This window comes from Bombyx mori, chromosome 18 (genome assembly GCF_030269925.1).
Source record: "Bombyx mori chromosome 18, ASM3026992v2".
Classification (NCBI taxonomy): domain Eukaryota; kingdom Metazoa; phylum Arthropoda; class Insecta; order Lepidoptera; family Bombycidae; genus Bombyx; species Bombyx mori.
This window is the reverse complement of record NC_085124.1, coordinates 12,989,313-13,001,433: the sequence shown is the minus strand read 5'-3', so window position 1 is coordinate 13,001,433 and position 12,121 is coordinate 12,989,313. Positions and strand designations below refer to the sequence as shown.

Genomic DNA, 12,121 nt, shown 5'->3' with positions numbered 1-12,121 from the left:
TATAGAAAACAAGATAACAGAATACTCGTTTTAATAAAAGTTTTGTTTTTTTCGTTTATCATTTTGATGATCTCAGAATGCAGCTCTACGAGATGTTGCTTTAAAACACAACGTAGGAAGAGAAATTTGATGACTTGGTAAAAAATATATTTCAGTATCATCCTTTAAACTGGAATGTACGTAACAAGTAGCTCCACTTCGATAAAGCGGCACGACACGAGAACCCTCTCATCGTGGCCGCCGGTAACTACATTCCCGATCCTGCGGAAAGATTGGAAAGCAGTCGACGTCGCCCCAAACACGTCATCTCGGATCCTCCCGATCCACTAACGGTGCTTTTAGGTACCTCAAGCACCGGTCACGGTTCTCGTGGAACCCGTCGCTTGCGACGAAGGGCTCGACGAGTAAATTAACCCTCAGACACAGCCCACTGAGTTTCTCGCCGGATCTTCTCAGTGGGTCGCGTTTTCAATCCGGTGGTAGATTCTGCGAAGCACGGCTCTTGCTAGGGTTCGTGTTAGCAACGCTGGAATAGCCTCTCAAGGCTACCAGCTTAGGTAAGAAAAAAAAAACAAGTAGTACGATCCAAAGAAGCAGAGCGTCTATTTTTTTTTATTTTTTTTTATTGCCCTTGTAGGCAGACGAGCATACGGCCCACCTGATGGTGAGTGGTTACCGTCGCCCATGGACTTCAGCAATGCCAGGGGCAGAGCCAAGCCGCTGCCTACCGCTTAATACTCTCCACAAGCCTCGTTTGAAGAAGGACATGTCATAGCGCTCGGGAAACACCGTGGAGGGGAAAATTTTTAATTAAACTACTTTCTTATATACATACATATATTTATATATAGTGGTAGTTGACTTACACAATTCTTATTTTTAATTGGAAAGTGTTTCCTGTGCGTATGTTATTAAAATAAATGAATATCTACCTACCATTAAGAATATTTTATTAGGTTTTTAAAATTCACAATCAATAAGGATTTTTTTTTAATTTGTTTTTATTTTCATAAATTAGAATCGAATCGTTCCTGAATATCGATGTTAATACAAATTAATTGCTTATGATCAAAAAACATTTTTACGTAACTTTTCCTCTAATGAGTTTGTGAACATTACTAAAATTACTTTTACGGTTTAATTTTGAGTTTTTTTTATTGTCATTATTATTATTTCCTCAGGTAATCTTGCGGTTTTTTTATTGCATTTCATTATTCCCGAGGTTTCGGATGCTTTACAATTTTCGTGGTCACGGACGAATATAATCTCATCTGTCAACAGATTTTGTTTTTGTTTGTTCAGTCAGCTATTGTCGAGCTTTCATGAAAATACTTGGGAATAGAAATAGTTTCGAAGGGTTAAAGGATCTTTGGTTTAAGCGATATTTTTGAAACATGCCAGGAGAGCTATTTAGATCTTAAAATTTTGGAAAAAAATATTCGGAAAAAAAAGCTTCTTCAACTATTTGAATGGCATTAATTATGTAAGCATAATTGAAGTTGGACTAAAAACATCGAATTGTTGACGATAATACCAAATAAAACGAACTTTTAATTACATTGATAAATTTCGCGTATTAAGCTAAATGTCGCTTAAACCAAATGGCGTTTCAACCCACGCTTTCTTCTAAATAACAATTAAACAAAAATGTGTGTGTGTGCAAGTCACACACGGTAGTAGTGAAACTTATAAAAAATAAGAATAATCGCAAGGGTCAACCACCAACCACTCCGCAGTGCAACGGAGCAGCCGCACCCTAGGGGAACCGCCTGCATGATCATGGTATTTCTATGCCAGGTAAGTATGATATAGCAAGAGAAATACGAGAACGTATATAAACTGTGTAACATCTCGTCACCGCGATTCAGGAATTGTTGAATTTACGTGCAGCAACATCTGTTGCAAGGGCGGATCCAGCTTTGGCGCCAGGAGGGGGTCACACAGTCAAATTTAGATGCGTTCGTTCCCAAACGTTTGCTATTATACAAAGTTATTATATTATATTAAATTAATTAAATATTGAAGGTATGTAGTTACATAAAATCTGTATGGTGACAAAATATATAAATAAAATCATTATATTCAATTAGTGGTCCACCTAACTCCTGGAACCAGCTCAGGGGGTGGTCATGACCCCCATGACCCCCCCCCCTGGATCCGCCATTGATCTGTTGATAACAAACTAAATAGAAATAATTGTAAATCATATTTTATAGTATGAGGTAGCGCCCTCTGTGAATTGATATTTTAACTTCGCGTTTCATTTTTTCGTTTCATCGAGTTTGAAATCACACCCAACGGTTCTAAAGAAGTTTCACTTCAAAAAGGGAAAACATGCAATACATAAAACGAAAGTAAATCTTGAGACATCAGTGATAATGGTAGTATATCGATCACCATTGGATGAGAGTTTATTGTTACATTAATTGTAAATAGACATGCTTTAACAAAAACCGATTTCAAATAGAAAAAAAAAGATATTCTAAAACAATATACACTACACTAAAAACAGTAATCTTCGAAATCGGTTGGCGTGAAATTGAGGTATTGGGTTATTCATCTATTTGTCGCGCGTGTACTTATATACTGATACCATTTTCAGAACTGGACTAAATAGAAAAGGGACCTCGCGAGAACTGTCAGCTTTTTAATAAAAAAAGAATCATCAAAATCGATTCACCCAGTCAAAAGTTATGAGGTAACAAACATTAAAAAAAACATACAGTCGAATTGAGAACATCCTCCTTTTTTGACATCGGTTAAAAAACGAAAAAATGTGTGGTTTCTTGGGACACCGGATAGGAACGAAGTTCTTTATTATAAAAATATTAACTTTAAGTTATATTCGAGGTATAAAGAAAATAATTATTCGGGTAGGTATACATTTTTTATTATGATTTTTTTATTGATAAAAAAAAGAAACTACTTTACAAAGTTATCAACTTTATTTTATTCAAGAAATAGCTATTTATATGAATAATAATAATAACCGTCATCACGTAGACTATACATTAGACACTGTATAGCCATCATACAAAGATTATACATAAATAATAAAAATCTTACGTTACGGACGTTTTTTCTCGGTTAGGGTACCCGCTCCGCATCGTCCCATAAGGAACTTCGTTCCAAAAACTTATATAAATAAAACAATAAAACATCAAACAGTAACCGCGTCGTCAAGTGTAGTTCGTTCTGCTTTGGCCATTCGCTGGTCTGTAGTAGCTGAAGAGCCAGTTTAGCATCTTCTGTACGGTATGAGCGTCCTCGCAGTGGATTTTGTAACATTGTTTTCCAATTCCGCGAAAATTATTCGAGTCGCTACAAAACAGATATTTATCAAATTCATTAATTTATTCGTGAACTAGCGATCCGCCCTCGCTTCGCTTCGCTTCGGAAACCGTAATTTATTATTGATTTCTCCACTATTTAATGGATGTTATTATACATATAAGCCTTCATCTTCAATCACTCTATCTATTAAAAAAAACCGCATCAAAATCCGTTGCGTAGTTTTAAAGATTTAAGCATACATAGGGACAGATATAGGGACAGAAAAAGCGACTTTGTTTTATAGTATGTAGTGATGTGCTGCCTCAGTTCAACATGACAAGATGGATGGAAGGTCATAATAGGGAAAAATAATTATTCGTGAGCTTAGCGTGAGCGTGATTTTAGAAGCCGGCTTCCTACACGTGAAGTGTGAGCGAAATATAAGTCAGTAGCAAGAGAATTTTCATCTAGAAGCCTCGCTTTTATTTTATAAGGATATGGTCAATTTTTTTGGTGGGATGTATGTTGGGTTCTCATGGAGGCAGCTATCGTCACGCTGCCTATTCCTGTCGCATAACAATCATACCGAGGGGTGAAAGACTATTTGGCTTAAGTGACATTTTAACATCTTTACAGGAGAGCCCTTTATAGTTAAAAAATTTACAAAAAATATTATCCATTACTGGTGGTAGGACCTCTTGTGAGTCCGCGCGGGTGGGTTTTTATTGCATATGTGGGTGAATGAGCTCACGGCCCACATGATATTAGCGGTTACCGGAGCCCATAGACATCTACATCATAAATGCCACCACCTACCTTGAGATATGAGTTCTAAGGTCTCAGTTTAATACAACGGCTGCCCCACTATTCAAACCGAAACGCATTACTGCTGCAGAAATAGGCAGAGTGGTGCCCTCCTACCCGTGCGAACTCACAAGAGGTCCTACCACCAATAATTATGGGTTTGGTGTTTATTACGCGATGTTATTCCATTACCGTGGAAGTCAATCGTGAACATTTATTAAGTGCGTATTTCATTAGAAAAATTAGAAATTAGAATTAGTTAAATTATAATAGATAGTTCACCTCACGTAGTTGATGTCTGAACGAAGTTCGCATAAGAGTCTTCTGCGACATCGCTCGCTTATCGGAGCTACATCTGGAATCCCAGCTTCTGAACGCCTGTAGATGTTTGGATTTCTGGAAGCAATTTATAATTATGGCTGTAGATATTTTCTTTTTATTGGCTTAGAAGACAGGTGGTGAAATATGGTGGTATATAGGTGGTGGATAGTGGTCACCATCACTGATAGACACCAGCAAGTCAAGGTTGATGACCCTGTCAAGGATTGACCAGGTCGTTGCCTATCTATGAGGTCTAACTGAACAATCTATACATATAAAAATGAATTGCCTGTTCGTTAGTCTCGCTAAAACTCGAGAACGGCTGGACCGATTTGACTAATTTTGGTCTTGAATTATTTGTGGAAGTCCAGAAAAGGTTTAAAAGGTAGATAAATATGAAAATGATCGGAAAAATAATAAAAAAATAACAATTTTGTTTTTCCTTTGATGCGTCCCCCGTCGGACGGATTCGTTTTGTTTGTTTTAAGTTTATTTTATACAAAAGTTTAGGTATTTTATTTATCGATTGAGGCACTACGAAGTCTGCCGGGTCAGCTAGTAATAAAATAAAAAAGAAACTAAAACATGGACACGTTACGGACACGCAAAGGAACTCGTAACATAAACGGAAATAAATGTAACGTCATTCACTACTACTTCCTTGTATAAACGTCTATGATATGTTCCGTTTCGTGCATAACGTATTTTTTATATATGTACAAACGGTTTTTGCACGTGAAGGTAGAAAACAACAAAACCCGGTAAGCAATTGAATTGAATTGTATTTTTTTGACTTGCTTTTTCGTATACTGTAAATATGTTTTCTTATTTAAAAAAAAAAAAAAAATATTTGAGAAAATCCAAAAAAAAAATAAGCCCACTGAGTTTGTTTCGCCGGTTCTTCTCAGGAATGTGGCTTTTTTGGAACCGGTGGTAGAGTTAACATTTTCCTTTACATTTTGACATTCAACAAGTGTGTTTTTGATGACATCCAAGTTGAAATAAATGATTTTGAATTTGAATTTGAATTTGAATTCAATTACGTTGTAAATATCGATCGGTTTGCATAAAACAAACATTCATACGTCCTCATATAATACATATAAAACAATAATTACAATCTTCATACTTTTATTGTGATTACATATCACCCTTTCGATTTACTGTGTCAAGTGATATAAACCCATCAAACATCTATATATTAATACGTGAAGCAAAAACTTTGTATCCCTTTTTACGAAAATTGCGCGGACGGAGGAGTATGAAATTTTCCACACTTATAGAGAATATAGAGAAGAAGTGCACAATGCCAATATTTTTTTTAAAATAATGCATAAAAGATACGGTAAATCAATAAAGAAAACATTACACACACTACATACCGTGTATTTGACGCACACACGCATGCATACTATTTATTGTCAAACTTTTGTTCTTGACGTTTGTTGTCAAATTGAGAATAGAATATGGTTTGTCTTTGTTAATATTTTCTATAGTGTAGTCTTGGCGAAATTTGTGATTATTGAAGTATAAAATATAATCATAATAGTGTACAAACTTACAATTCCAATTAATTATAGTCGAATTTCGACTACTGCGGGACCTCTAGTACATATAAAACAATAATTACAATCTTCATACTTTTATTGTGATTACATCACCCTTTCGATTTACTGTGTCAAGTGATATAAACCCATCAAACATATGTATAAATATCTACTTTACGGTTTAATATCGCTTTTTTTTTATTGTCTGTATATTATTTCTACGTTCCAAGCACTTTAAAGATAACGTCAAATAAATCCGATAACGAGCATTTTCATATTTATCTACATTTTAAACCATCCCTGGACTTCCACAAATAATTCAAGATCAAAATTAGCCAAATCGGTCCAGCCGTTCTTGAGTTTTAGCGAGACTAACGAACAGCAATACATTTTTATATATTTATATATAGATAGACTACGTAACAAAATTATTATTATTACTACGTAATTATTATTACTATTACTACGTAAATAATGAGTTAAAAGTTCTAAGTCACAGTTTTTACAGTACAACGGCTGGCCTATCCTTCAAATCGAAATATACATTACTTACGGCTTCACAGCAGAAATAATCAAGGTGAGGATAATCCGTGCGAACTCACAAGGCACCCTCACAAGGATTATAGAATTTATTTACTAAAAAAAATCTAACAACATAACAACAGGCCATTCTGGCGGCAAAATATATGCAAGTATATTTCTATTTTACAAATTCACGTCTTTGAAGTTAGAAATTACCGCTGTGTGACAAACATCTAAAGTGCATCGGGATTTGGAATTATCTTTGCACCCACTCACCGACCTACATTTAAACCGCAAACATACTGCGGACCGAAATGTATTTCAAATCGTATTTAATTGTATGGATGTCAGTTTATTTGGCGTAAATTCGAAATCAAAAAAATTAAATGCTTTAAATTTTATTACGCTGAAATAAAAGTAAGTAGGTAGTCCTTTGAATGTAATTAATTACGTTTTAAAATAATTGTTTGAAGTATGACAAATAAACTTGTAACTTGTTGCAACTATACTGAGATCTTAGAGTTTATATCTCAAGTTATTACGTTGTAGATCGTGTCTATAGGCTCCGGCTAAGCGATAAAATAAGACATGAAGCGCCATTAATGATTGCTCCTTATCAGGGCCGAATTAAAACTTAATACCGCTCCTGGGCATCGGAAAAAATCCGCCCCAATACTGGAATTTTACCTAAATTTATAGTTTATATATTTTATTTTTCAAAATTAAAATAATTAATTTATCGCGGAAACTTTATCATATGTCATATATTCCAAAAACATAAATAAATACTTGTTTTTTTTTCCAACAATTATAAATTTTGCACTAAGGGTGACTCATTATTATGTTACATAAAAAAAAAAACTAATTAAATTTCTCTAATTACAGAAAATAGAAAAATCAATTATTATTTTAAATCTCAAGGAAATAAATTGATTAAATCATTTTAATTATTAATTTTTACCAAAAGTTCCAATGTGTGTGTGCCAAAAGTGCCAAACGGCCAGTGTCAATTCACAAATAATAGGTGAATTGAATTTCTTAAATTATCAATCAAAAAGAAAATTATGAATTAATAGAATTAATTAATTATATTGAGCAATCTTGATAAGAATAAAAAAAAAATTTTCCGCCCTAAAAAAATTTGCCGCCCTTAACACTTGCCCCTAGTGTAAATCCAGCTGTATACTGCTCCTTATACACGCCCCAGATGGAAGTTCGTTCCGAAATTTCTCAGGAAACTTACTGATTGCTTGGTCCTGAATTTTCTATGGTGATGACGTTAGGGGTGAGTGCTGCGATGATCAGACCAACTGGGATGAACGCTTTGACCAAACGAAGCAGATTTTTCCAGGGATTAGCTCTGAAATTCATTCAGAAAAATTACAGTTAATCGGGTACCTATTATTATTCATTGTGGCGGACTATGGGAGAGGCCCTCATCTCTAGCAGTCGAGAGATACAGGCTGATGATGATAATGGGATATTGGAAATTACCTTAAATACATTTTGTCGTTGTGGCCTAAAAGATAAGACGTCCTGTGCATTCGTGTTAAGCGATGCCCCGATGTTCGAATTCCACAGGCGGGTACCAATTTTTCTAATGAAATACGTACTCAACAGATGTTCACAATTGACTTCCACGGTGAAGGAATAGCACCGTGTAATAAAAATCAAACCCACAAAACTATAATTTGCCTAATTACTGGTGGTAGGACCTCTTGTGAGTCCGCACGGGTAGGTATTATATCTCAAGGTGGGTGGCACATTTACGTTGTAGATGTCTATGAGCTCCAGTAACCACTTAGCACCAGGTGGGCTGTGAGCTCGTCCAATCATCTCAGCAATAAAAAAAATATTACAATAAGCCCTAATAACCTTTTAATCACGTGGTATTCTTCTTTATGATCTCCATTAACAGTTAATCCGAAGTCCTCGTTGCTGATCACTGGATCTTGGAAAGGATCAGTCAATTTATACAATCCACCAGCTGGAACCTTAAATGGTATAACAGCTGTTGGTTTAGCTTCGAAGTTATCAGGGTGCCATGTGTCTTTCGTTGTTTCGTATATTGGACTTTCGAATTTGTAAGGAAAAGCTTGGTATTCTGGACTTTCTGAATGTTTTATAATGTGGCCTGTGGAGTCCGGCGGAGAACTGAAATTTTACACAATAATGTTACGATATATTGAATTAAATGTATTTGAATAATTGAGATTCGCTGGATCCAAGTAACGCAGGACTGATCCTTGTAGCGAGATTTGGGGGAAGACTATGTCCAGCAGTGAACGTTTGTGGGCTGAAAGATAGAAGTTAGATAGATATTTCAATTCATTTAAAATTAAAATCATAAAGATAACAAATATTAATTGAAGTATTACTGCGAGCTTTAATCAAAGCTAGCAACAAGTAAAATTGTTACGGTGTTCGTGTATTTTTGTGTCGCTTAAACTTTTTTATGGGTTTTTTTGCGTAAAAATTTGCAATGCAGCTCACATTTGGATGTTATAATTATACTTTATTAGATTAGCTATTGAGGCCACAAATGTGGGGTTATTAAATGTGATAATATCATACAAATCACATGCTTTACTCAATGCCCATAGCTCCTCATATCTTCAGCTTTAAATTGTAATCAGTTATTGTGTGGGAACTTAGACTTCAGTTTATTAAGAGAAATTTTTAAAACTTAAATAGTTCATTAAAGACTTTGGTAAATGTTATTAATTTTTTTTTTTTTTTATTGCTTACATGGGTGAACGAGCTCACAGCCCACCTGATGTTAAGTGGTTACTGGAGCCCATAGACATCCACAAAGTAAATGCGCCACCCACCTTGAGATACAAGTTCTAAGGTCTCAAGTATAGTTACAACGGCTGCCCCACCCTTCAAACCGAAACGCATTACTGCTTCACGGCAGAAATAGGCAGAGTGGTGGTACCCACCCGCGCGGACTCACAAGAGGTCCTACCACCAGTAATAAAAACCTCAACCATAAACCTCATATCACTGAAACCAACATAAACCAACATAAACCTCATATCACTGAAATAAATTAATTTGAGTACAAATAACAAAAAATACCTTACGAATACTGAATCAGGCTTATTTCCAATGGAGCTATAACCATTATATGGGGCCGTCACAAATTCATCATCATCAAAAAATGTGCCCAGAGGTTGACTCGGCCTGAACTCTTTGACACTTCCTTTATCATCTTTAAAAAACTTTTCATCACTTCCTTCCTTTATCACTTCCTTCATCATATTATCTTTAGCATTTATTAAATTCGGTGGATTACCAATATAATGTTTTGGAAATGTTTCTTCTTTTGAATCTGCATTATTATTTTGTGCAATATGATATTTAATTTCTTTTAAATTAATTTTGTTATTTTTGATATCGCTTGAGTTTGTCCAGTTAGTTGTGTTATCTTTATCATTTAAATTTGATTCGGCGTAAGAAGCGTCTATTTTCCACGACACTGCACCTAGTTTGTTCCATCTGTTTAATTGAAGAGCGCTTTCGTTGCTTTTGTTATAAAGTTCAGTTTTATTTATGACTGGATACAGAGTTGTTACGTTTTGAAAGTAAAGATCGTGATCTTCATTGCTTTCCACGACTTTTTGTGTTTGGACGGCTATTGCGAGTAACAGGATCCATAGTAATAATACCTGTGAAATAAGCACTTAAATGTTTGAATAGGCTCGAGCTTAAACTCAATTAGACTAAAAATTCTTTATTCGCGTTGTATATGTTCTGTAAATATATGTATGTATACAGAAACTGTGAATGTGGAATGGTAATTTACCATATATGAGATTATAACTTTAAGCGTAATTGTAATAAGGTCTATTTTAATATTTTAGTTAGTTCATTTGACGACGCGCTTACAAAGGATATTCTTTTTTGTGCCTACATATTGGAATCGTTTTTATCAATGTGTATGTATCGACGTACCGATTAGATCCGCGAATATAGGGATTGGGTCGCATCTTTCTAATATGCGAATAGTTAAAACGCGAATGAAGGAAGCGCGAATAAGGAGCTTTTATTTTATAATCTAACTAAATTAGTCCATCGACCGGAAAGAACAGATGCTCTCCAATCCAGGAACAAGATATCAGCCAACGTAGATACTTGATAGTGGTAACCCCCTTTCTGTAAGGGATAGTACCGTCCGGTCAGTGACTTACCGACCGTCGGACGGTGAAAGTAAATCGTTCTTCGGTTATGCAACATGACTCAGACTGTATGTAACCGGTTCGGAAGCCGACTGCTTGTTTTCTAAACTAACGGGCCACGTCGCACTGCCTGCGGTAATTCTATTTAAGATATTTATCGAACTATTTTTTACTGGTGGTAGGACCTCTTGTGAGCCCGCGCAGGTGGGTACCACCACCCTGCCTATTTCTGCCGTGAAGTAGTAATGCGTTTCGGTTTGAAGAGTGGGGCAGCCGTTGTAACTATACTTGAGACCTTAGAACTTATATCTCAAGGTGGGTGGCGCATTTACGTTGTAGATGTCTATGGGCTCCAGTAACCACTTAACACCAGGTGGGCTGTGAGCTCGTCCACTCATCTAAGCAATAAAAAAAAGAACATTTTTTTTATTTCATTACTCAGTTGAGTCAGCTTGCAAGTTATCCAGTATGAAGTAATTACCGGAGCACACCGACATCGTTACATGAATGCCCTCACTCACCTTGAGATATGAGGCTTAAGTCTCAATTATATGTGTCACGGCTGTGGTATCCTTGAGAGCAGAATGCATTACTGCTTCGCGACATACATAGACAGGGCGTAGGTTCATTCGCGAAGTAGCCGCTCTTGAGTTGTTGGGTCTCTTTTGGAAACGCTCGGGCAGCTATAAGCAAATCCCACCACTCCTGACTGAGTCTTTGCTCGCCCACCTGTCCTGGTGAAACTGGAAAGGCCTCCGGGCTACCAGTAATCCCTCAATCACAAAAAAAACGAATTCGAAACTATTAATTACCTTATTATTTTCTATAAACGAACCTCACAAAAAATTATCACGGTAAAGCACATCTAATTTGGGCAGCCATTGTGATATTAGTAAGTACTAACTGTACCCTTCCGTTTCGCTGGGCATTTAAAATTAACATTATTGTTTCTCACCCCCACAAAGATTCTCATCATTAACGCCCCCGCAACCGGTGTAGGGAGTCCAACACTCATATAAATATTGCCTATAGCCTATCCATTAAGTACATGTATTTTCTACATGGATACCAAGTTTCAAGTCAATCGGATGCATGGTTCAGTAGTTATAACGGAACATCCGTAAAACCACAGTAGATTTATATATTAGTATATAGATAAAGATATCCAAACAAACACACACCAAAGCCAATTGTGATTCGGAAGCGATTTGTTCGCTTGGCATTAAACAGCTACATTATATCAGCTGTCAGGGTCATAAACATTATCTTACGCGTCGACTCTTATTCAAAACTATGAAATATTCATCAGAAAGTGATAGTTATCTTACAGATATACGAATGTTGTAAGCAAATACGAGCTGTTCATGTCGAATGAGGAAAACTAAAAGAATATACAGCGCATAATTTTAGAATAAGTTGCTATATTTGGATAGCAAATATAAATATAATTAACATGTAAAAATATATAATTAA

At 35.7% G+C, this 12,121-nt stretch overlaps 1 protein-coding gene across 3 annotated transcripts in view; it reads right to left on the bottom strand.

The window, feature by feature from the left end:
• Positions 1-2,926: 2,926 nt before the first annotated feature.
• Positions 2,927-12,121, bottom strand: part of LOC101736278 (uncharacterized) — a 33,578-nt gene continuing 24,383 nt past the window's right edge. For all 3 annotated transcript variants that reach the window (XM_021349291.3, XM_021349293.3, XM_021349290.3), the window contains exons 3-7: positions 9,549-10,138; positions 8,343-8,621; positions 7,711-7,827; positions 4,360-4,473; positions 2,927-3,321 (exon numbers count right to left, since the gene is read on the bottom strand). In XM_021349291.3, the coding sequence (XP_021204966.1) occupies positions 3,180-3,321; positions 4,360-4,473; positions 7,711-7,827; positions 8,343-8,621; positions 9,549-10,138 (1,242 nt within the window). In that variant the 3' untranslated portion in view covers positions 2,927-3,179. The remainder of the gene's footprint in view (positions 3,322-4,359; positions 4,474-7,710; positions 7,828-8,342; positions 8,622-9,548; positions 10,139-12,121) is intronic.